This window comes from Lolium rigidum, chromosome 2, assembly GCF_022539505.1.
Source record: "Lolium rigidum isolate FL_2022 chromosome 2, APGP_CSIRO_Lrig_0.1, whole genome shotgun sequence".
In the NCBI taxonomy this organism is placed as follows: Eukaryota; Viridiplantae; Streptophyta; class Magnoliopsida; order Poales; family Poaceae; genus Lolium; species Lolium rigidum.
Window position 1 is genome coordinate 174,903,774 of NC_061509.1, and position 26,726 is coordinate 174,930,499.

General features: G+C 43.0%; 3 protein-coding genes across 3 annotated transcripts; 1 reads left to right on the top strand and 2 right to left on the bottom strand.

The window, feature by feature from the left end:
- The first annotated feature begins 7,173 nt into the window (after window positions 1-7,173).
- On the top strand, window positions 7,174-10,537 carry LOC124687726 (nuclear cap-binding protein subunit 2-like). The gene is made up of 8 exons (XM_047221477.1): window positions 7,174-7,283; window positions 7,366-7,589; window positions 8,565-8,703; window positions 8,791-8,824; window positions 9,066-9,164; window positions 9,894-9,941; window positions 10,027-10,109; window positions 10,191-10,537. Exons 1-8 carry the CDS (start codon window positions 7,266-7,268, stop codon window positions 10,266-10,268), a joined length of 723 nt encoding a protein of 240 aa, XP_047077433.1. The 5' UTR covers window positions 7,174-7,265; the 3' UTR covers window positions 10,269-10,537.
- Window positions 10,538-11,128: 591 nt separating this feature from the next.
- On the bottom strand, window positions 11,129-13,086 carry LOC124687725 (phosphatidyl-N-methylethanolamine N-methyltransferase-like). The gene is made up of 2 exons (XM_047221476.1): window positions 12,830-13,086; window positions 11,129-11,506 (listed from the first exon to the last, which is right to left on the bottom strand). Exons 1-2 carry the CDS (start codon window positions 13,084-13,086, stop codon window positions 11,257-11,259), a joined length of 507 nt encoding a protein of 168 aa, XP_047077432.1. The 3' UTR covers window positions 11,129-11,256.
- Window positions 13,087-13,781: 695 nt separating this feature from the next.
- LOC124687727 (protein GrpE-like) lies at window positions 13,782-16,868 on the bottom strand. The gene is made up of 3 exons (XM_047221478.1): window positions 16,626-16,868; window positions 14,629-15,141; window positions 13,782-14,242 (listed from the first exon to the last, which is right to left on the bottom strand). Exons 1-3 carry the CDS (start codon window positions 16,851-16,853, stop codon window positions 14,006-14,008), a joined length of 978 nt encoding a protein of 325 aa, XP_047077434.1. The 5' UTR covers window positions 16,854-16,868; the 3' UTR covers window positions 13,782-14,005.
- Between the last annotated feature and the right edge of the window lie 9,858 nt (window positions 16,869-26,726).

Here is a 26,726-nt window from a genome sequence, read left to right on the forward strand (position 1 = left end):
GTGTTTGCTTCTTGAGGTGGAGAGAGATAGGTGAACTGACTCAACATAAAAAGTAAAAGAAAGGTCCTTCAAAGAGGAAAAGCATCGATTGCTATATTTGTGCTAGAGCTTTGGTTTTTGAAAACATAAAGAGAGCATAAAAGTAAAGTTTTGAGAGGTGTTTGTTGTTGTCAACGAATGGTAGTGGGCACTCTAACTACCTCATCAACCGGACTTTCAAGAGCGGCTCCCATGAAGGACGTTATCTCTACCAGACAAGGTAGATCATCCCTCTTCTCTTTTGTTTACACATGTACTTTAGTTTAGTTTTTCTTTATTTATGGATGACACTCCTCCCAACCTTTTGCTTACACAAGCCATGGCTAACCGAATCCTCGGGTGCCTTCCAACAATCACATACCATGAAGGAGTGTCTATTTGCAAAATTAAGTTGCTTACAGATGAATCAGAGCAAAACATGTGAAGAGAATTATTAATGCAAGTTAATTAATCGGGGCTGGGAACCCCATTGCCGACTCTTTTTGCAAAATTATTGGATAAGCGGATGTGCCACTAGTCCATTGTGAAAGTCTCGTCGAAGTAAATGACAAGATCGAAAGATAAAACACCACATACTTCCTCATGAGCTATAAAACATTGACACAAATCAGAGGTGATAAATTTTGAATTATTTAAAGGTAGCACTCAAGCAATTTACTTTGGAATGGCGGAGAAATACCATGTAGTAGGTAGGTATGGTGGACACAAATGGCATAGTAGTTGGCTCAAGGATTTTGGATGCATGAGAAGTATTCCCTCTCGATACAAGGCTTAGGCTAGCAAGGTTATTTGAAACAAACACAAGGATGAACGAGTACAGCAAAACTCACATAAAAGACATATTGTAAACATTATAAGACTCCATACCGTCTTCCTTGTTGTTCAAAACTCAATACTAGATGTTATCTAGACTCTAGAGAAACCAAATATGCAAACCAAATTAGCAAGCTCTAAGTATTTCTTCATTAATGGGTGCAAAGTATATGATGCAAGAGCTTAAACATGAGCACAACAATTGCCAAGTATCACATTATCCAAGACATTATAGCAATTTACTACATGTATCATTTTCCAATTCCAACCATATAACAATTTAACGAAGAAGAAACTTCGCCATGAATACTATGAGTAGAGCCTAAGGACATATTTGTCCATATGCTACAGCGGAGCGTGTCTCTCTCCCATAAAGTGAATGCTAGGATCCATTTTATTCAAACAAAACAAAAAACAAAAACAAACCGACGCTCCAAGCAAAGTACATAAGATGTGACGGAATAAAAATATAGTTTCAGGGGAGGAACCTGATAATGTTGTCGATGAAGAAGGGGATGCCTTGGGCATCCCCAAGCTTAGACGCTTGAGTCTTCTTAGAATATGCAGGGGTGAACCACCGGGGCATCCCCAAGCTTAGATCTTTCACTCTCCTTGATCATAGTATATCATCCTCCTCTCTTGACCCTTGAAAACTTCCTCCACACCAAACTCGAAACAACTCATTAGAGGGTTAGTGGACAATAAAAATTAACATGTTCAGAGGTGACACAATCATTCTTAACACTTCTGGACATTGCATAAAGCTACTTGGACATTAATGGATCGAAGAAATTCATCCAACATAGCAAAAGAGGCAATGCGAAATAAAAGGCAGAATCTGTCAAAACAGAACAGTCCGTAAAGATGGATTTTATTAGGCCACCAGACTTGCTCAAATGAAAATGCTCAAATTGAATGAAAGTTGCGTACATATCTGAGGATCATGCACGTAAATTGGCTTAATTTTCTGAGCTACCTACAGGGAGGTAGACCCAGATTCGTGACAGCAAAGAAATCTGGAACTGCGCAGTAATCCAAATCTAGTACTTACTTTACTATCAAAGACTTTACTTGGCACAACAAATCTCAAAAATAAGATAAGGAGAGGTTGCTACAGTAGTAAACAACTTCCAAGACTCAAATATAAAACAAAGTACTGTAGCAAAATAACACATGGGTTATCTCCCAAGAAGTTCTTTCTTTTTAGCCATTAAGATGGGCTCAGCAGTTTTGATGATGCACTCGCAAGAAATAGTATTGGAAGCAAAAGAGAGCATCAAGAGGCAAATTCAAAACACATTTAAGTCTAACATGCTTCCTATGCATAGGAATCTTGTAAATAAACAAGTTCATGAAGAGCAAAGTGACAAGCATAGGAAGATAAAATAAGTGTAGCTTAAAAAATTTCAGCACATAGAGAGGCATTTTAGTAACATGAAAATTTCTACAACCATATTTTCCTCTCTCATAATAACTTTCAGTAGCATCATGAGCAAACTCAACAATATAACTATCACATAAAGCATTCTTATCATGAGTCTCATGCATAAAATTATTACTCTCCACATAGGCATAATCAATTTTATTAGTTGTAGTGGGAGCAAATTCAACAAAGTAGCTATCATTATTATTCTCATCATCAAATATAGGAGGCATAGTATCATCAAAGTAAATTTTCTCCTCAATGCTTGGGGGACTAAAAAGATCATGAAAACCAGCTTCCCCAAGCTTAGAACTTTCTACATTATTATCAACAATGGTGTTCAAAGCGTTCATACTAATATTACTACCAGCATGCAAATAAGATTTCATAGGTTTTTTAATTTTCGCATCAAACAATCCATGTTTTAAATCAGGAAATAGAATAAGAAGCTCATTGTTGTCCATTATGCCGAACTAGTGTAAACAAGAAACAACAAGATGCAATTGCAGGATCTAAAGGAAATAGCTTCGAGCACACACACAACGGCGCCAGAAAAATACTTTACCTGGGACCGTAGTATGAGTGCCTTTTACCTTTCCTCCCCGAGCAACGGCGCCGGAAAAGTGCTTGATGTCTACGGGAGCTTCTATTCTTGTAGACGGTGTTGGGCCTCCAAGAGCGAGAGGTTTGTAGAACGAGCAGCAAGTTTCCCTTAAGTGGATCACCCAAGGTTTATCGATCTCGGGGAGGAAGAGGTCAAAGATATCCCTCTCATGCAACCCCGCAACCACAAAGCAAGAAGTCTCTTGTGTCCCCAACACACCTAATAGGTGCACTAGTTCGGCGAAGAGATAGTGAAATACAGGTGGTATGAATAAGTAGTAGCAACGGCACCGGAAAAGTGCTTTGCCCAGGACGAGTAAACAAGCAGTAGTAACGCAGCGAGTAGTAACGCAATGAAACAAGTAAACAAGCAGCGATAGCAGTATTTAGGAACAAGGCCTAGGGATTAGACTTTCACTAGTGGACACTCTCAACATTGATCACATAACAGAACAGATAAATGCATACTCTACACTCTTGCTGGATGATGAACACATTGCGTAGGATTACACGAACCCTCAATGCCGGAGTTAACAATCTCCACAATAATGCTCATATTTTAGTAACCTTTAGTGTAAGATAGATCAAAAGACTAAACCAAGTACTAACATAGCATGCACACCTGTCACCTTCATGCATATGTAGGAGGAATAGATCACATCAATATTATCATAGCAATAGTTAACTTCGCAATCTACAAGAGATCATGATCATAGCATAAACCAAGTACTAACACGGTGCACACACTCGTCACCTTTGCACACGTGCGGGAGGAATAAAACTACTTTAATAACATTGCTAGAGTAGCACATAGATAAATTGTGATACAAACACATTGCAATCATAAAGAGATATAAATAAGCACCTCACTATGCCATTCAACGAGTGAATAAGTATTCTGTGAAATATAGCCTAAGAGACCCACACGGTGCACACACTGTCACCTTTACACACGTGGGACAAGGAGTCTCCGGAGATCACATAAGTAAAACTCACTTGACTAGCATAATGACATCTAGATTACAAGCATCATCATATGAATCTCAATCATGTAAGGCAGCTCATGAGATTATTGTATTGAAGCACATAGGAGAGAGATTAACCACATAGCTACCGGTACAGCCCCGAGCCTCGATGGAGAACTACTCCCTCCTCATGGGAGCAAGCAACGGTGATGAAGATGGCGGTGGAGATGGCAGCGGTGTCGATGGAGAAGCCTTCCGGGGCACTTCCCCGCTCCGGCAGGGTGCCGGAACAGAGACTCCCTGTCCCCCGCATCTTGGCTTCGCGATGGCGGCGGCTCTGGAAGGTTTTCCGTATCGTGGTTTTTCGCATCAGGGTTTTCGCGACGCAGGCTTTATATAGGCGAAGAGGCGGCGCAGGAGGGTCGAAAGGGTGGCCACACCATATGGCGGCGCGTCCAGGGCCTGGGCCGCGCCGGCCTATGGTCTGGGGGCCCAGTGCCCCCCCTCTGGTCCTTCCCGGGTGTTCTGGATGCTTCCGGTGAAAATAGGAACCCGGGTCTTGATTTCGTCCGATTCGAGAATATTTCGTTACTAGGATTTCGAAACCAAAAACAGCAGAAAACGGAACTGGCACTTCGGCATCTTGTTAATAGGTTAGTTCCAGAAAATGCACGAATATGACATAAAGTGTGCATAAAACATGTAGGTATCATCAATAATATAGCATGGAACATAAGAAATTATCGATACGTCGGAGACGTATCACGCACCATACTTAATGCAATTGTCTGTTGTTTGCAACTTAATACTGGAAGGGGTTCGGATGATAACCTGAAGGTGGACTTTTTAGGCATAGATGCATGCTGGATAGCGGTCTTTGTACTTTGTCGTAATGCCCAATTAAATCTCACAATACTCATTATATCATGTATGTGCATTGTTATGCTCTCTATTTGTCAATTTCCCGACTGTAATTTGTTCACCCAACATGCTATTTATCTTATGGGAGAGACACCTCTAGTGAACTGTGGACCCCGGTCCATTCTTTACATCTGAAATACAAATCTGCTGCTATTGTTCTTTATCGTTCTTTGCAAACAATCATCATCCACACTATACATCTAATCCTTTGTTACAGACAAGCCGGTGAGATTGACAACCTCACTTGTTTCGTTGGGGCAAAGTACTTTGGTTGTGTTGTGCGGGTTCCACGTTGGCGCCGGAATCCTCGGTGTTGCGCCGCACTACATCTCGCCGCCATCAACCTTCGACGTGCTTCTTGACTCCTACTGGTTCGATAAACCTTGGTTTCTTACTGAGGGAAACTTGCTGCTGTACGCATCACACCTTCCACTTGGGGTTCCCAACGGACGCGTGCTGTACGCGTATCAGATACCAACTTTTTTGGGGCTATGACCTGCATGAACTGGACAAACGTGTTATCATCGATCATCCAAAATCCATGAGAGGGCATTAGATGTAGTTTCATCTCCGTTCCTCGAGATGTGGTCTTGGTCCCAACTATGCCTTTCTCTCCTCCGGTGCCATGGGAAACATTAGGTCAAGTTTATCGGACTAGGTGGCAATGGCGCCAAAATGTCGTTCTCTTTTTGAAGATGTTGCCTTGGCTGTCAGGGGAGAGGCCAATGTGACAATGTACAATGTTTGGGGGTGTTGTGATGTGCTGCTAGTGTTGGATGCTTACCAGGGCGTGGGCTTCCGGGGTGTTAATGTATGACATGGTAGATTCAACTTAGTCTGCTCCTTCACCGGGTCCCTTCAACAGTTCAACTCATTGTCTCTTAGGTTCATGGGGGGAGGTGTGTTGGTCCGAGTTGCCTTGAAGTGGTTATTGTGCTATGGTGGTGTCTTTTTTGGACCGTGTCACGGTCGTACAACTCTGTGCGCCATCTCCTCACCATCCTTGGAAGGAGGTTGGACAAGGCAAGTTGTTATCGTTGGGTTGTTGGTTGACGGTGTGTTGTAAGCCTCTTGGCGGTTGTGCATTTAATTGTAGCCTTCAATGGCGATGTATCGACCGTCTTGGTCTTTCTTCTATGAAATATGATACATCTTCCATGGCGTGTTCTAGAGAAAAAATTTTCTAGCCAAGCTCGCTCCAATTTTGTCGCCATCCTTATCTCCAATTCATGGGTGGGGTATCTACAAGCCGCATAGATAATATGCGGTTATACATTATAATGATCTACGGTATTTTATTTTTAGTGAATCTTCTAAAATCGTTATTTGTTGGGATTGTTTTTGATGTTTTATTTTGGAAAAATATAAACACGATGACAATGTGACTACAAAAGTAGACAAAAAAAAGCAGCGGTGATGAAAAGGCAAACAGAGATTTGCTCTGGTGGTTAGGTCCCTTGTGGTGGAACCAACCCATTCAGGTTCAAGTTCTAGACTTGGCATAGGTGTTTGCATTTACCTAGATTTATTTCAGGATTTAACCAGCGCTATGCTTTCAGTGGTAGGTGACGTGCTCGTCAACAGCGAGGCGCCAGTGGTGACTTCGTCAACCTCAAGATATGCCGACTCAGTCCCTCAGAGGTGCTCATAGGGGTAGGGTATGCGTGCGTGCGTTCATAGGGGTGTTTGTACGTAGGGATGGCAATGGGTACCCATGACCCGCGTACCGTCGGGTAAAAACCCAATAGGAGTACGGGTATGGGACAAAATATTACCCATGGGTTTATAAATGAGAAAATATCATACCCATCGGGTAGAGTGTGTACGGGTATGGGATCATAGAACTCATACCCGCGTACCCATGTACCCATCTAAATTTAACAAGTGGGCTGTTGTAATATTCTGAACTACCTATATTTTCCCTAATCATGCCTTCATGTTGCTAGGCTGAACATCACACTTTCCGGTCTCACAATCGTTGATAGGTTAGTGAGGATTAGACCCCTATTTAGGATCACTTCACCTCCTGTCATATTTTTTTGACCAATTTGATGTGTTATAAGAGCAGGTATTTTTACCCACGGGTACCCATTTACCCTGCCGGGTGATGGGTATGGGGAAAAGTTTACCCGTTGAGGGGTATGGGTACGGGTGACGGGTAAGATTGAAGGTGACGGGTACGGGTATGGGATGACTCTACCCGTACCCATACCCTGCGGGTGTCATCCCTTTGTACGTGCGTGTTTGTGAGCGTCCGCGTTGTACCGTGTTCTTAAAAAAAATACTCGTAAAAGATGGATTTTTAGGAAATACTAGATATCGTGTAATTCGAAATTTACTCGTCCTCTTCCATCCTCCTTTTCTTTCGTAGATAGAAAAGTAATTCGTGAGCAGAAGGGTTGGCCTACCACAAGACATCAAATTCCCCAACTGCAACCCTTTGCTCGACTCAAAACCCTCACCTCAATAAGGCCTCTCGACCTAGCGCGGCCGCCGCAACAATGGCGTCCCTCTTCAAGGTACGGATCCCCCGGAACCCTAGCCAGGCCTTCGATTCGCCCCGCCTCTCCGTTCATACGGCCCGCGCCTTTGCTTTTCCAGGACCCGAGCAAGCTGTCGGTGTACCGGGACCGGCGGTTCCTCGGGACGCAGGAGGATTTCGAGGCGGCGCTGCTCGCGTCGCTGACGGTGTATGTGGGGAACATGTCCTTCTACAGCACGGAGGAGCAGGCCTACGAGCTATTCTCCCGCGCCGGCGAGATCAAGAAGATCATCATGGGCCTCGACAAGAACACCAAGACCCCCTGCGGCTTCTGCTTCGTACTGTGCGTGCTTCTTTCCCCTTCGTCCCTCAGGGTTTCATTTATTTTGCTCCTCTTATGTTGGATCCGGTGCTGTAGTATGTCAACATTCTAGACAACCGGCGTTACCCTAATTTGGATGCTTGAAGGATGGCTGTCTAGTTCTGATTATTGAGGTCCAGATGTATTTTGATGTAGTTAGATGCTTGAAGGATGGCTGTCTAGTTCTGATTATTCATTGACTTAAATTCGTTGGTTGTGTGATGATTGTGACTTGTGAGAGGCGACCTTTGAATTGTGGGATTAGAATGCCTGATGTAATTTCGGTGCTGCTGGGAATTTGTGAAATGTGCTAGAACGGGAACATGTGCTTTCGCAGTGTATGTATGGCGTAGCTTGGGGAATTACATGTTGCCGTTGGTCTTCTGGAGCTCAGTTGTGGGGTTCTTTAATGGACTAGCAGTGTAATAGTGTGGCCTTGGTTCTTGTAGAGCTAGTTATCGCCTTAAAAGAATTCTCTTCTCTGACTGATTCGATGTCGCAACATAGCACACATTCTGTTTGACTGTGCACTCCATGGTTAGAATATCTTTTGTTGTTGAGCAGGCTGAGATTGTAACTTATGGTTAGGCGAATTGGTGGATTAAATGTATCATCATGTATCTGAATCTGGTTGGATTGTTTGGTGCGTGAGTACGTTCTTTTGTTCTTAAAAGTTGATCTTTCTGTTGCCATATTTTGTTGCATATGCTTCATGAATGTTGAAATTATTGGTTGAAACTCTGTATTATTGTCATCACAAACCGGCCTTGTTCTGGGATAAATCGGTGCAGAAGACTGGACATACGCTGATGTTCTGGTCTTATATTTTTATGATACATTGGAGTTTCTATTAAAGGTCTTCAAAGTTTTGAAGATGTTGTGTATCTAGTTCAAGCCAATAGTACCATTGTTAGCTTGTAAAGTTTATTCCAACTCTTCCTATTTCTCCATATTCAGGTACTACTCCAGGGAAGATGCTGAAGATGCAGTCAAATATATTAGTGGCACAATGCTTGATGATCGCCCAATTCGTGTTGATTTTGATTGGGGCTTTCAAGAAGGCAGACAATGGGGCCGTGGAAGGAGTGGTGGACAAGTATTATCACGATCTTATTATTTATCTTTAACAGATAAATAGGGCCTTGTACCCAACTCATACTGATAATATTTACTCCTTTCGCAGGTTAGAGATGAGTACCGCACAGATTACGATCCTGATATCCTTTGATACTACAATTGCCTTTACTGCACAGTGATGTGGATTTATAGTGTTAGCATACTCAGAAACCTGCTGTGTTAGCTCATATTGAAAATGCTTCCATCATTTTATCCATACACCTGTACAGTGCTGCTTGCTTTTTAGATGCTCAACTGTATTTTTCTTACTGGTGTAGTATGTCATTGCATGTTTCTTTTATACCTGTAAATTACTCTTGAGTCTTCCTTAATGAATCTTACGAAGGGGTGGCTATGGCAAGATGGTTCAGAAAGAGCTAGAAGCACAAAGAGAGTTGGTTGACTATGGTGTAGGTTTTCAAACAAATGCTCCACCTCAGTGTAAGTTTTGAAGTTTATTTGTATTATGCGTTTTTTAATCAAGTCTTTTATGCATTTATTACTTCCAACATACCTTGTAATTTCGTGTCTCCATATACCTTACTAGAAACACTTGTGCGTATTATAGCTGTCATAACATTACGAGGGTTTGCTTGTGAAAATAGCCTCGTTGGTAGATTTGCAACTCGGACCTTTTTGCCAGAATCCCAGACAGAAAAATACATCCATGTTTAAATAATAAATGTAGTTAATGAAATTATAATTCCATGACAGACCTGTCATACAGTTTGACTTCACAGTTGAAGTAACTAGCCGCTGGCAGGAGAGCATGTTAGTGTTTCTCTGCAGTAGCACTTCAACTTGGATATAGCATGCACTACACGGTCCAGTATCATTTCTATTGCAGTGATCTGCTAGTAGTAGTGGGAGGAAATCCTGTTTCTTTACTTTCTTTAGTCCCATCTTGTTTGTCGGCCTGCCATTTCAGTAATGCTTTAGTGTTGTACAAACCATTTACATGTCGTCAGAAATGTGATTTTGTAAGTATTCAGTTTTTCCAGTATTTGACTCCATGCTGTCAAAGGCATGGTTATGGCCCCTGCCTACATTGCTTTCAATCAACTGCAGCATGTTTTACAATTGACCTATTACTGTCTAGACTCCATAGGCACGTTGGCCCTGACTATCTATTTACATGAAAACTAATGTGTTTTTCATTTAAATATGCAGTCGACAGAGCTGACAGGAAGAGAGGATACAACGACCGGAATGACAGAGGTGACACAGCTTTCTTTTTGTGTATTCGTAGATCTGTGTTTTACCTTTTGGAGGTAGAAAATAACATGATATGATGCCCTGTCAGATTACCAACGAAGACGCTCTGGGCCAGATACCTCCAGGAGAGCACCTGACTCGGACTCTAGGAGAGATGCAAATCAAGAGCCTGTAATTTCAGCATCTACCTTCCCTTACCTCCACTTCACAAACATGATACATTTACTAAGTATTCCATGGTTTCTTGTACAGGAGAAGAATCCCAGATTTCGCGAGAAAGGTGATTCTGACGAGGAAGAAGATGATTACGATAAGAAACGCCGTCGCTGAACCCGAGAAGCAAATTGTTGCCATATGCCAATGCCCAAATGACTTCAGTTGTAGGATTATCCACTTTATCCTGTTGTATGCCGTATAACTTAAGTTTCCCTTGGGAGATATTTGTGTTTCTTCTGCATTTTAGAGTCTGTTCATCAGCGTATGCATAGCCTTCACATGTGACTGATATGATATTCAGCACCCATTGAAACGTGTGCATGTGTATGCTACTGATTAAGACTGTTTTTACATGATTAACATAACCTGATATTTGGCTACTAGATTTTCTTCTGTATCACCATCACATTCAGATAATATTGCATGTATGATATAGTAGAAGAACTACTCCGACCAGACATTAAAAATATATAGGCGGTTACAGAACGTTGCAGATGGGACAACGTGAGCGATGACAAAGCTCCAGGTCTTGCATTCGGACACCCTGGAGTGGTATAGCTCCTTGACTGGGATCATCGCCATCACGGGACTGGACTGTCCTTGTACATGAAAAGGGCTCCTCCTGGCATAATAAGCGAGCGACAGTAAGGCTGTAGTGGTACACCCAACGACAGTAGGGCTAGGGGTACACCTAACGGTCCAGGCACGCCTGATGGAAAGCGTGCGAGCATGGCAAGCGCACACTCCACCAGTCTGATAGGGCAACACAGAGAGGCACTTCAGAACCGTAGAACCGCGTCTCACCTGGTTCCTTGGTCACCTAAAACCTGACCCGCACCATATTTTCCATCTTTTCACAGTTCCAGAAACAACTTGTAGGGCGCCACGGATGGGAAGGGTGTTCCGCACAATCCACACGACCAGAATGGGAGACACCATAACTTCGAAACATGGTCAAATAGCTACTCATCACGTTTCAGCAAAAATAAACCACATCTCTTTATTAAGCAATGTTTAGCCAGTGTCAGGACACCTCCAGGACCATACGACTGACAGACTGAGGAACAGAGATCACGAGTTTAGCTGCACAGCAACTAAACAATCAGGAGAGCAGCTTTGCCCTGGTGGCAGGATCCTCCTTGCTTTCCACCAGAATCATGAAAACATAGCCGAGGCACCAGAGGAGAACATACTGGTAGGGAACCCAGCACAGCAGTGCCACAAGACTAAGGATGCTCCCGACATACTGGGGGTCCTTGATATAACCAAACGGAAAATCGGTCACCCACGGGATCTTCTTTCCGAACCGGACGCCGTAGTAGGTACCTGACTCACCGAGCAGCTGGTACACCCTGAAAGGGAAATCAAATATTTCAGCAGCACGTCAGCAGAATGGTGATGTACTTCTCTTGCTTTACTGACGTGTAATGAATTAGCAACTTCAATTGATTAATGTAGAATACAGTGTTTGCCAAAACCATTGTCTACAGCTAGGACATTCACTTATTTGATTATGTAGGATACAGCGTCCGTCAAACTATTGTCCACAACTAAGTTATTCTGGCCCAATGCTTCAACAATGTGCTATACAAAGTGGCCTGTATGAGAATGTAGATGAATATACAAATGATGGTAGTCCAAGCCAAAACATCAAAACCAGAACACCGAGAAATTTTGGACCTTCAGTGCCTCATGGCCTCACACTCTCCCAGTGAGATAAAGTGTTGCCCAAATATACGAATTATATAAATGCAGTGCCCTGTAACTGTATAAATATAGAACTACATTATCCATGAGCACCAAAGACCAATTGCTGGCATCAATTACATCAGGGAATCCCATTGCCTTATAGCTAATGTTGATTCCAACTACAATGTTCAATGATCAAAGACCCTACCATATTTTCAAGTTTTTTTTTCTAAGCCTGTAAGATATTCAAGGTTTATAACAAGATCATGACAATAGCACCTGGCCAAAATAACTGAGAATGAGAGAGAAGAAAGACAAGGCAAATAGATGTATTGGTGAACTGAAAGCACTGTTTTTTACCTGATACTTAAAGTAGTATGAGTTCATAATTTTCAAAATAAGATGGAATTCTAATTCATTCTTCACAATAGCTGAAAGCACCAGATATGATTTTAATCACTGTTCAGCTGCAAGTTCTGTTTTATTTTCGTGATGATAATTAGTAAAACAGAAGAAAACGTTCATTAGATTCCTTGTACACCACCCAGACATTTTTGCCTCACTTCTCCCCAACTCTTTGGTTGTCCCTAGTTTTCCAAACACACATGCCAGTGTTAACTTTAGTGTAGCGTTTCTGTAGCACTAAAGTTGAACTGTCGGTATCAAGCCTTGCATAGTTAGGTGAACAGATTGCAGTAGAACATTTCCATCCAAACCGGCACTTCCAATCTAACAAAACCTGATAACTTCTATGAGACTATGGACCATGGGAAATGGGACAGGGCGAAAAGTCTTCTTGATCTAGAAACTACAGACCATGTAAATGCACCCAGTTCAATTCTTTATAAACCACGAACTTTACGGTGGCATACTAAGCCCAATTTAATCAAGGCAAACCAAATATATGTCCCCTCGCAGAATCGAAAAACTTAGAAGCGCGTTGCAGCTAATCTGAACCGCGACGAGAGGCTGAGTCTGATGCTTACTTGAAGTTGAGGTACTGGCCGAAGGCGAGTAGCGCCAGCGAGCAGGTGGGCGGGGGCCAGGAGAAGGAGGCGACGGACGCGAGGGCGAGGAGCTGGAGCGCCTTGAGGACGTGGGAGACCTGCGCCATGCGGCGGCACGGGTCGGCGCCGCGGCCGCACAGGTCCACCCACCGCTGCGGGCGGCTCCACAGCGCCCAGTAGAACGGGAACGGCAGCAGCACGCCGACGCCCGCCGCCAAGGCCGCCACGCTCGCCATCTCGGGTGTGCTAAGAAGATTTGCGGGTTCGCGTTTAGTGCTGAGACTGAGAGCACGCCAGCTGTTCGACTGTTTGCCCAGGACGGAACGGAGCACACTGAGGTTTTTACATGGAAGTATTGATCTTTCAGTCTTTCCGTCTAGTAAAAGACCTATTGCACAAAAAAAAGTATGTTTTTGAAGGTGATGAGCTGCAAGGTTAAGAATTTGATTTGAGTTGTACTACTGATACTTCTGAGGACTTCTAATATATCTCAAATGTCTGAATTTACCATGTGTGACCAAATGCATTCCAGTTATCAACTACTCCCAAGTTCGATCAAATCTAAAGAAATCATATCGTTAAATCTCAGATGTCTGAATTTTCCACGTGTCAACTGCATATAAGATTTGTCTAAATTTGAGTGTATAGATACATTCAAATTTAGGCAAACCTTCAACATTTTTTTATGGACGGAGTGAATATAAGAAATCATATCCTTATATACAACACTAAATTAGTTTCATCATAAAATATTTTTCGTACTACATATATTCGATGTTGTAGGTACTAGCAATTGTTGTAGGAAGCAAAGATGCAAGAATCCTCCATCCACTAGATAAAGATTGAATGTAAGCAAAGTCACAGATGTAGGTGTTTGGCTCCAGCGGATCAGCCACCACAGTAACCTCATATATATAACATTGTTGTTGCTAGAATGAGCAACAAGAATTCCTAACCACAACAATGACCATACCAGGAGGATACATAATTTTTTTCCACAGTATCAACACTCCATGTTAACAGCAAGAAGGGAGAACCGGCACACTTTTGGGAGTAAAATATCTAACTCTATCCTGTAAACTGCTCGGCACACGCCAGAAAAAAGACATCAAAACTTCTGGACCTCACTGTTTCCAAAATTGCAAATAAGCTCAATTACTCAGCATCGACATCATCAAAACCATCATCTTCATCGTCGGACCTTTGAGGCGCTACACTATCTTCACCGATTATATCGTCATCTCCAGACTTTTCAGGGCCAGGTCCGGCAGACACCTTGACCATCGCCGGACGTAATAATCTATCGCCAAGTTTGAAACCTTTACGGAATTCCTGGATGACTACCCCATCTTCATACTCCACTGACTCTTCTCGCATAATAGCCTCATGAAGCTGAAACAGAATGTGCAAAAAGGAACCATTGTTAAATAAAGTTAAACATTTATCCAACCCCAAAACTAAATATTAATACTTTGTGAGAGATTCAGCTCATTTTAGTACAGCTCAATAGCATTTCCACATTCCTATGATACTATCCAAAGCCATGAAACAAGGATGCTACTTAAGATCTCTCTCGGAGAAAAGCAGACTTCACATAAAGGCTATTTACTCTATAACAGTTTAGTAACAATAATCATTTGCCTCTGCTTATAACTGGATGTTTGATGATGGACGCACTTAACACCAAACAATGCAAGGGAAGAAATTGATATGTAACATGAAAATTTAACTAAAGGTAAAAAATTGCTCAATTCAAAATATGAGGTGATGCTGATTACCATAGGATCAAAAGGTTTGCCAACAGTTTCCACATCTTCAACGCCCAGTGAATTCAAAATTTCAACTAGTTGCTTATAAATACTCTGGTAGCTGTCATTTATTTTAGCTTCGCGCTCCGTTTCCACCTTTAACTGTGTTTTCGCTCTTTCAAAGTTGTCAAAAACAGGCAACAAGCTCTCAACAACTTCCCCTTGCACATTTTTCATCAAAGAAAGCTTCTCTCTCTCTGTCCTCTTCCTGTAGTTATCAAAATCAGCACTTATCCTCAAGATACGATCTCTCTCAGTTGTCAATTCTGCATCTAAAGTAGTAATTTTGCTCATTAGGGAGTTCTTCTCATCCTCAATAGAAAGTAAAAAGGACTCTATTTCCGCAACTTTTGCTTCATCATCATTTATCAAAGCCTCTTTGTATGATTGCAATGCTGTGATGAGAACAGATGAAGTTTCTTCTGTGCTCACAGAACCATCGTCGGCAACAGTGTCCCCAGTAACTTCAGTTTCTGTATCCTCCTGTGACATGTGAATGTTTCAGAGTAAATATTCAACTGATCATGTACAAAAAATTGTGCAAGACTATAGCTTCTAATGATACATGATAGGTTTCCTTAGCTTTTACCGAAACGATGAAAAGTGAAATAGGATACAGCTACATCAATGCCATCTCACAATGGTTAGCATTACATATTTGTACAGTCTTGGCAATGAAGGACATTATATCCTTGTGCTATCAAATAATCAGCACATGCTAAGAACTCAAATCATTGCATCATCTATAATATGTGAATTCAACTGAACTCATGTACTATGAGCTACATAAATGACACTTATCACTGTTCTAAACCTAGAGTTAAGTCATTGCTCTGTAACAAATAAAATAAGCCTATGCAATAACAAAATGACATCGTTGTTCTGAACAAAGAATCTAAATCTGGACTAAAGAGTCGACAGCGGATTTCCACCAAAATACAGCGAGTCCATGCTCTAAAGTAACTGGCTGTGTATAATTAGGGACCAGATGTAGGAACAACTACAATAGCATCTTCCCACATGAGCACAGGCTCACATGCATGCAGTTGGCAGGCTAAAATGAATCTATGAAACTGGATTACAAAGCTAACACATTACAAGTACCAACGCTAAATGGTGTACTACAGGGTTTTCCGTCATATTCATAGCTCAAGATACGTATAAATAATAAATAGAATTTCAACGCTCCCACACTTTCACATTAGGAAATGGTTGGCTTTTACAGCATATAAGCCATGCACAAACAGTTCCTTCCAATCCATACTATACATTGATCAACCTAAACAAAACCTAAATTTAGCTCGACCACCTGCGCAACTCACAAATTTGTACTGAGCGTAAATTAAGATAATATAAACAAGCTTATTTGAATATGAACTATGATCCAACATAGGTCTAAGCAATCTGGTGAACTGAATATTAGGTGCTGTCAGGCTAATTAAGTTGGGTATCCCTTTTATCCTAAAATAGCATGTCAAAGTTTACTGCACCCACGAACTGAAAGTTAAGTTCAATACTCACCTACCCATCACTATTACTAAGATTTGTTTGTAAAATTTGCATCAATCACACTTGTGCAGGAAGGAATGAATATCCATCCCACCACCCAAATAGCACAGACAATAACATGTAGACACAGCTTTTCAACTGAATTAAACAGTTGAAAGCTGAAAAACAGTCGAACATTTTCTCTACAATATACTGTACTAGCTAACGGTGAAAAACTGGGCCACGGATGTTTAATGTGGGTCGCCTATGGTCACCTTATCCCTTCATATGCAAACTCCGAAATTTAATTTTCGTCGGAGACGATACAACATTGCAAATTTAACAGCACTTCTACGGAACTAAACGTTCGCCCATCGAAAATCATGGAAGTGAACCAAAAAAAAAAAAATTAAGGAGACTACACAATAGGCACCCCAGGGGTGGCCGGGTGGGGATGGGGAGGGGACGCGAAACCTGACCTGCGTCGCCGTCTGCGCGGCTTCGTCGGCGTTGGTGGCCCCCAATCGCCGCAGCCGGCTGGCAGCGTGGCCGGGAGCGCGCCCGGCCGCAGGCAGCTGCGCGCGGAGGGGCCGCGCCGGTGCCCGGCGGGAGCAGGCGAGGGACGCGGCGCATGGCCGGCGCGGGGAGTCACGGGCGGGCGAGGGCGGGGGCGCGAGGGCGGCAGCCGTGCGGAGGAGAGCAGCCATGCGGGCGGGCGGAGGGGATAGACGGAGAGAGTGCTTGCTGCGGCAGGGGAGAAGAGCAGGCGCACGAGATAACTCTCCTTGGGGGTGGGTGGCGATGGATCGGAAAAGCCAGGCGAGTTCTTGTGTTTTCTCGAAGCCTAGGTAGGTCTCGGCTAACCAGCGGTCGTCCGCCTATCTATATCTATACCTAATAATAAAGGAGCTAAGGTTTCTGCCAAAATTTTCGTCCAATTTTTTTTTGGACAGGTTTACCCTCCCACCAAACCACATAATACTACACAATTGCCATCCTATACCGGTTCGTGCTATTTTTCCCCATCCCGAACGAACCCACCGAGCAGCAGCGGCACCAGGCGATAATTGACCGAGACCTGAGCGACGGGCGGTCGGAGCGCTGGAGGCGGACGTGGTCGCTGTGCCACGCTTTTCCTTTTTGTCTCCCCTAGCGCTCCTCCTGCGTGACTCCCGCCGGCGCCAGGCCGCCTCCGGACAGGCCCCTGATGTGCCTCCCGCCGCCGCGCTTCTCCCAGAGATGCCCAGATCCTAGAAGATGCTAGCGGCGACCGGATCAATCACCTGACGGCCAGATCGAGATCTCTGGCAACTGAATCCCATGGCCGGCTGTTGCTTCGAGGCAGGGGCAAGCTCTCCCGTGCACGATTTGCAAAACAAAATCCACAAGCTGGATTGGTGGAGCTCAGATTTGTTGGAAAACAATTTGACGAGGCGAAATAGTCTCGGGTTCCCTGTTTTGCCACAGATCGAACCCCTCCTTGAGCTCCCAAACGGACGCGAAATTCGTCGATCTGCACGCCCGTTAGAACTTGGCGCCTCCCTGATCTCCCAAACGACCATGAAGTTCGGCAATCTGCACGCCGGGCAGGACTTGGCGCTGCTGGCCTCACCTTCCTAGCACCGACATGGGATTACAATTTTTGTGCAAACCGATGCGGGGTAACTTTGTGATGCATTGGGGGATCACATTATGGAGTTGAAAGCAGCATGCAGAAAATAAGCTATGACGATTTGGTTTGCCAGATTCGTGTGAGGCCTTGCCGCCCTCTACTACTCTACCACACCCAGTCATGAAGCTCCCCAATGGTGCTACCACAGACTGGCAAGAGACGGTGGCGTCTCTGTCCGGCATGCACCACGCGGAGGCCGCCACACCCGGCGGCGGCAGTGCTCCCCCCACCCCTGCTCTTGGGTGACTCCGGCTGCACGGCCGCGCACCGTTGCGCCTTCCTGCTGGCTGCGTGACTCCTGGTCGTGGATGTAACCGGCCGTGCGTCCCCTCTTCAGGCCGAGGCTATAGAGATGATGCTAATCAATGTTTCAGATAAATTGGATGTATGTGCTGCTAACCTGGACTTGTGTGTTCTGCTATCGATCCATTCACTCAAGTGGGTCATGTAATGAAGTGGTGATATGTTCTGTAGGCTGAGCATCAGATGTATGATGATGGATATGTTAATCAAACGCAGTATATTGATGGATATGTTAATCAAACGCAAGCCTTTTGCATCCAACCGTTCTAACCCTTTCTCAAGGAGTGTTATTCTTCAGAGGTCAGCCACTGCTGGAATTGGACATTGCGATGGAGCATTCGTCCATCTCACCGAACTATCCTGGTCAGGACCTGAATTATCAACTCAATTGCTCTACAATTTTACTTATTACTGTTGCTAAGTTTTGTGTTTGGCCCTGGTCGTAACCTAGACTGACAATTTAAATAAACTCTTGATTTACTTTGGAGAGATTCCTTTGCCGAGTTGGATGTATTTTGAATTTTGTATTTAATTCTAGGATAATAATTGATGAACTCATCCTAAGATTAGCAGTGATCCATCAATTGGATGCATGTTTATTTCATTTCTTTTTTGGCATCGCACAATTATAATCCCTTTTTTTAATCTCTTGCAACCCAAAAGGGTACTTGGTGGTCATGCACCTCTTTTGCAAACATTCTCGCACCATGGGTTAACCTTGTCCAGCTTTATATTGTTTGTAGATCTTCCTTTTAGTCAACTCTAATGGAATTAGTGTGACGAGTTTTCACACAGTACAACATTGACATCTTCTATTTTTCTGCATTTATCTTTAGGTGTTGGACGTGATACTTGTGGCTTAGTGCCTCTACCAGAACCTCCAAGTATCAACTCAGGACAACCTCGGTGGCCGTCTTGTAGGTTATAATATGGTGTCGCTTGTAAGGTTTGCTTATTCAGTTTAGAATCATTTGCTAGGTTAGGAGTATTTTACGGTATCCCCTACACAAATAATTTGCACTGTTGTGGAGTACAATTAAATAAAAATACAGTGTACTTGAAAAAATAGTTCAAAATAGTTGGTTCAAAAAACAAAATAAAACTATATAGAGTAGATTAAACAAAACCAATTACGACTATCACTACGGTTAGACGGATCAATCGATTTTGAGCCAAAATTTAAATACATACGAGAGTTTGTCAATAAGAAGCTAATTTTTCAAATCCCCATCCAATGTTTTGTTAATCATCAACTTTTGTTCCGTGGCACATCGATATCATTATATCCACTCAACTAAGATGTGGGGATGAAGCATGCACCAAGTTTAAATTAGAAAATAGGGGTGGTGCCCAGAATCATTACAAGTCTGTGGTATTACAAGTCGTGCAGAGAGAGCCTGGCAAGCACGTCTTCTTAGGATTAATCATGTTTTTCATAAATAGGAGAGAACATGATAAATCCATCAATGATGTTAGCTTGTTGCGATGAGAAGTGTCATCACATTATGATTAGGAGAAAAAACAATCTTGTTTGTCGATGGTGACACAGAGGAGAAGTGTTAACACGTGATTCACTGAAGATTTAGTTTTTTCCGGTGCAACGCACGGGCACTTTTGCTAGTCTTTTCCGAGCGGACATTTTCGAAAAGCTTCTCACCCTATTTTTGACGAAATTTTGACTGAGATGGGTTATTATTTATGAAAAGTGTGTTGCGTGAACACAACAGGGAAAAATTGCATGTCAGCTAGATTCTATTTTGAATATTTAAAATATTTCATCTCTTACTTTTATCTATACTCCTATATAGTGTGCCAATTTTGAAAGTTTGAATCCAATCAGCATAATGCAATTTCTGCCATTGATCGGACACCATCCAACGGTCCTGGACACTGGGATTCGCAGCTACAATAACGTCTTTCTTTCTCTACGTGATTCCAGAAACATCTCCCCTGCAGGCCTCCACTCTCCATTCGTCCACCGATATTTCGGTTCGATTCCCGGTTGGGACCAAACAACACCAATTTACGGCAAGGAAATCAAAGCCAGAGGATAGTGGAAGGAGGCATAGCCGCAGCCCGCAGAGGATGAAATGGCGCCGGTTGTTACATGCCGGAACACAGCCGCGCGCTGGCTGCCGTCATGGAGAACATGGGACGACGCCGCCGCGCTGTTTCCCGCCAGCCGGAACACCGCCACTAGGAAGGAGAGCAGGGGCGCTTAGGAGAGGGACGGGATGATGCCACGCCGCCGCCACGCTGGCCGCCGGCTGCCAGACCACCGTTGTTGCTGGGGTGGAGAGCTGGGGCGGCTAGGGTTATAGAAGACGGTGCGAACTGGGAAGTATCGGTGTCGATGTGGGAGAGCGGACGTGGGGCTGGGCCTGTAGGTACGATTGTGAGAAGGAGAAGATAACCAGCGTTGGGGCATTGAGAGTTAAAATGGCCTGGGCTTTTCTAGAGTTTCAGCCCATCTTTTGCTATCACTGTCAGCTCGATTACCTGAAGACTGAAACCGAATGGATCAGTGCCGGTCGTACATGTCCTATGGCCTATGGGTGGCATGGATGGGAGGAGATCAGCTATTGCAGGTAGCCAGAAAAGGTTGTACATACAAAAAAAAGGAGTACACAAATTTATATCTGTAAGTGCACATACATGGTCAACGTCAGTGAGGTCAATGTTTCAGTCACATATAATTATCTCAAACTTGGTGCTCAATTTTCTTTTGGCGTGCTCAAACTCGATGCTCTGTAATGCTATTTTTGATTGAAAATTAGGAGGTTCATTTCATCATTACGATTGATTTTTAACGTGCAAAGCACGTGAGGCTGACTAGTTTATTTTTAACGCAAGAGGAAATTAAAAGGACCCTGACGCTGTATTAATAACAAAGCGGTGGCACACAACTTCGTACAGCAGGATTGCCAACATAACAAAGATAAAAAAAATTGGTCTCTAACTATTACGAAGAGAACACCGGCAAGCTGATGGAAAAAAGCAATCAAGTCCAAAGCATCTTCTTGCACGGGAGAACAACCCTGTCTTTGCTCGTGACGCCGCTACTTGGGACAACAAAACCTCCATGGCACCGCACCATAGACTCCATGCTGAAGATGCACTGCCTGCCATCTGGCATCTTGGCCGGGAGGAAGAAAGCTCGATATTCATCCATCAAATTTGAAGGTGAGTTGGAGACAACCGGTAATCAACCGCAGCAGCGGGTGCCATAGCCTCTCACAAGTAACCACCAAGGTGCGAGGATGGGCACACTCCTGATATGGATCTCCATATCTCCCCCACCTCATCTTCACCACCTCGATGACCTTGTAGGCAGGGGACCTATGAATCGGACGAGCTTATTTGAGGAGATGCCGGCGACGAGCTCCACGAGAGTACCTAGCACCACCAGGAAGGCCATCGACTGCTCGCTTGCGGTGGCGACACACTCCACACTGGCATACTGTCAGAAAACACAAACACGAGTAACCACACAACCTAGACCTAGAGCTTCATGTGCAGGGCTACGCTGAGCTCCACTCTTGCCCCTGTTCCGGTCGGCATCGCCATCGAGGAAGATTGGGGATCGGGCCGGAAGTGGGATCTCTATCTCGACTCTCATGGGCTCTATAGAAGGGGCAGCTCAAATTAGATCTAATAAATCTTGGGATAATCTCTTACTTTAATTTAAGATTCTTTTGCATCAATAAAAAGGTCGCGATGAGATATTTGAATCTAGATATCATGTTGATATGTTTCAGCAACTTTTTTTGGGATAAAATTAAAGGATGCGTTACGTGATTTATCAATTGCCAGCATAATAAGTCACTCCCTAAAAAACATAATAAGTTATCAACCTCAAAATTTAATGTCATTTGAACTGTTTTGTCGAATTTTTAAGCTCATAAGTTATGGCCCCAGTAATGTATGAGCTACCATGTGCACAAGCTTCAAAAATTATCTAGGTTGAGTGTGACCTTTGACCAAACAACATCATGTGAGTTACCAGATAAAACAAAAGTAGTTTTAAATAGGTATATATCATTCATATGCGTTTGTCGACAATTATTTAGTCGCGAGTTATCATTGAGCAATGTGTGAGTTACCATGTTGTTCATAACTATTTACTCAACACCTTGGCAACTACATCATCTTCATGATGGCAACCTTTCACTTAAAACATTGGCAATATCTACTATACTAAAGCTCAACCTCTTCGTTTTCTCTCTCAGAGTTTTGAGTTTCTTTTGAGGCCTTCATGTGGCGACACATGTTAATCCTTTAGTTTGGTTCATGTTACTTTTTTGTTGTGTACGCTTTTGGTACTTCTTACTATTTTTCTGCCGTCGGTCAGATTCTTCCTAGGTTAACGCATGTGGAGCTCTATGTATTTTCCTTCTTGGTGTTTTGGCGGTAGGCTACCTTGATGTTTAGTGGTGTGAGCATAGCTAGAAAACTGATTGAAATAGTGGTGGGCCATCCAGGTGTGGGCAACAAATATTTTTCACGATCTATGAGGTGGAAGTGTCATTTATTACTTGTTCACTTGTTGTTTATGGTGGATACCTTCGCTGATTCAGCTAGTCAAAGTGGTGGTGCTTCGTGCCCACTCCTGCTATTCCACCAACATATGCTATTGACGTGTGTGTTGGCTATGCATCATGGCACACAACTCCCATCCTCCTCCTGTTATCCAATAATCCAGTCTCATCTCCGCACATGCCAATGTTATTTCCCCACCGATCTCCTCCACCGAACCAAGCATGTATTGAGCTTGCCCCAACCCCACTCTACCTTGTGATGTCTTCCCTGTTTGAACTCCTCTTGGTTGCCGGCCACTAAGTTCCATCTGGGCGCAGCTTGTGCTCATCTCGGTCATGTGTGCCTCGCCGTCGTGGTGCCCCGCCTCTTCGCGACGTGCGCCTCCTCGGCCGCTTCAACGAGGTGAGGACATGTTCGTTGTGCAGGAGTTTTCCACATGGACCCCGCCTAGGATGTAAAATCCTAGGTCAAGTTGCCTTATAAAGCTTGACCAGGATAGCATAGGAGAGATCCATTCATCCTTGTAGCCTCCACAGCCGCCGTAACTTCCATATCCATCATCTACGCCACCGACAACACTGTAAACATATACACATCAACATAATCAAACAGGGGTGACCTTTACCTCCACCGAGATAGGACGGACCTAGGTACATCGTGTCGTGTACCAATCTCGTCTAGGTGCCCCAATGCCATCATCGTCAACCACCTCTCCGAAGGTATCCCCGGTAGCATCTGTCTCAACAATACCACGACAAAAATTAAAGAAGGCCAACAAACGAATGGCTTGTAAAAAACCAAGGCCTAACAAAGAAAAAGGCTAAAATGTTGGGCTTAGCCCATTTAGCCCATTAGAGTTGATAGAGAAAAAACATATACATGCCAAATTTTAGGCTCGGCCAATATAAATGATCGAAGTGCGATGATTTAATTTTGTTACAAATTTTCCACGTAGGACTAACCACGTAAGATCTAACGTGGTCAGGCCAGACCACTATTGACGATAATTTATCATTACAAAGGTTATGCTGATAAAAAAATATCGCTATCTTTCATTAGTGATGACTAGCTTTTGACAATCCATTTTCAACATAAATTTTCATAATTGGAAATTGTGACTATTTAGTGAAAAAAATAAAGGATCATCAATCAACACATTTCTTGTAGCGGTGTCACCACGGTTATACCATGAAAGAAATAAAGTGTGGGACTATTATTATGTGTAAAGTCTAATCCTCCGTTGAGGTCTTATCACCAACACACAAAATCTTTCATTAAAATGTAGAGTACATAGGTGAAATAGACGTTGAAAGCTTGTTGGATAAGAAAGAACGGTCACTTATTTCGAACAAAATATTTATGCATATAAAATATCCTTGTATGCACGAAAATTCAATTTGGCTCACGGGTTTATATGCTCTCTCCACCAAAAAATTATATTTCGAAATGTCGAAATCTTTTGACAAAAATTCTACATGTACACTCCAAAATATATGTGTGTTTGTCAAGTTTCGCGAGGAACCAATATTTTGTGTGGTCTATGTAAAAACTAGAAAGTTTATCTTTTGAAAAACCTTATTTTTAGCATTAATTTTGTCTTTTTTTACACACCGCACAACACAAGTCGATTTTTCATGGAACGATTTTGTGAGTGCATAGCACGTGAAGATGTATGTGTAAATTTTCGTTTCAAATTTTTAAAATTTTAAAATATGTGTAACATGCATTTCAAAATAGAGGGAGCATATGCTCCCATGTGCCAAAACAACACTCTCATGCATGCACTACTATTTTGTCACATGACTTCTATCATATCCTCCCTCCGTTCGAACATACAAGGCGTATAAATCCAAAGAAAAGTCAAAAGTTTCAAAGTTTTACCAAGTTCGTAGAGAAAAATCTGAACATCCATGATACAAAATCAATGTCAAAAGATTCACCATAAAATATATTTTTGTTGTATACTTATTTAGCATGGTAGATTTCCATATCATGTTCTATGTATTTGTTCGTACTTAGTAAGCCTTGACTCATGCCTTATATTTTAGAATGGAGGGATAAAGGATAATATTTAAAGAAAACTTAAATGTTAGTTTTCTTAGTTGTGCCACTTATAATGGCTGCTCGTTTGAAATAGAAAAGAACCGATAAATTTTATCTAAGAGAAGATCTCTACAACGTTAAAGACAAGACAATTAATTCTCTCCATGTTTTTTCTGAAATAATTTTAATCATTACATATGCAAGTATCAATTGAAAATCAGATAATTTATCGGGTAACAACTTTCATCTTCTCAATTATATTGAACACAAAAAATGTCTTATCTAGTACTATGTTCCAACCAGGGTTTGGTCCCAATAAACCCCATAGGTGCCCACAACCTCGCTTTTGTCAATTTGAACATATATGTCAAATTCCGAAACTATTCAGTTAGTGCCCTCTTGCCTAACCCATCTGGGCGCTTCACATGTGGGTCTCAACAGGGCCCAACGATCAGCAGCTAAAACGACAGGGGCGGATCCAGGATTTGAGCATGGGGGGGCCAGGCGACGAAGACTATAACCATATAAAAGATATAACACGAAAAATAGCAATTTTTATATATAAGTGTATACTATGGATATTAAACTGTAACAGTAGAAAAAAAAACTGCATTTCCACTAGTTTGAAAGTAGATCTATGAGACTACCACCGGGCCTATCAAACAAATCAATAATTTCATCAAGGTCGATCTTTGCAGGTATGTCCTTTCCAAAGTATACCACCATTAAAACTGGCAAACAGACTACTACCTCCCTCCCGGTTTATAGGTCTTGCACGTATCCCTAGGTCGCTAATTTATCTAACGTAACATAATATATATACTACAAAATATATATCATTAGAAAGTTCAGATGTGGTACTTTATAATGGTACTGTATAATTTGTATACTATAAAATTTATATTATATTGGTTAAATTAATGATCTTGGGATACGTGTAGGCCCTGTAAATCGGGACGGAGGAGTAGCATAGAGAAATTATTCGATTTAGTAATCAAACTAGAACGTGAGGTTAGTAATACTGCAATACATACCTTGGCGTGATCTGGCTAGGAATTAGGGTGTGGTGGCGCGGCGCGCGGGACGGCGGCAGGCCCTAGTTCTCGTCGACAATTATCTGAGATTGCTTGAATCTTTTGCGTCGGGGATGCTCAACCAGGAAGAGGAAGTCGTGTGGGGCTATACGGCGGGCGAGGAGGAAAACTATAATCATCAATCCAGCAGATTGGATCGCCTAGAGCTGGGAAACCGAATCGATCAGCAGTACCTGCAATCGTGCACGATGGCTTCTGTTTTGCCTGGGGCCTTGGCTAGTACGTAAATGGCATTGGGCTTTGGGCATTGACTAATTGCTTTGGCCTGAGCTGGATTAGAAATTTAGAATTAGGCCTTGGGCTAATGACCGGAGTATTAAGACTAGCACGTATATACCTGGCCCCTGCTACATAACGTTGGGGGTGGCCGAAGCATAGGGGGGGCCTGGCCACCGCTCGCCCCCCCGTGGATCCGCCGCTGTAAAACGAGATACAGTTCTTTCACATCTTCGCAACCACATCTCAGGTCTTGGGTTGGTCAGTGTGCAATGGCGACAAACCTGAATTAAATCTCAAGTCTCTAGGAGTCAGCGAGCTCCCACAAGCAATTCATACCTACTTGCATGTTCTTTTTTTTCACACAGAGAGGGGTCCGGAAGATCCCAGAAAATTCCATTAAAGTGGCAAGATTACAAATTGCAGTAAACCCCCTGCAAATACTCACTCTAAAAACCTAATATTTGAAGAAAGGAACCTACACTTTACAGACAACACCCTACAAAAAACGAGATCGAAGCAACCAAGTACATTGGTGTCTCTGCCACACACCGCCGGCATCCTCAAGGCGTCGCCGCCGAGGAACCAGAGCCAGCTGCTCCGGAGCCCTTTTTCGGCGAGAGCTTGCTACCGCGGTCCATCACCTCCATGCGGGGAACAAATCACTTCGCAGAGAGACGACTTGGAGCACCCGTGACAGAGCTGAATTAGGG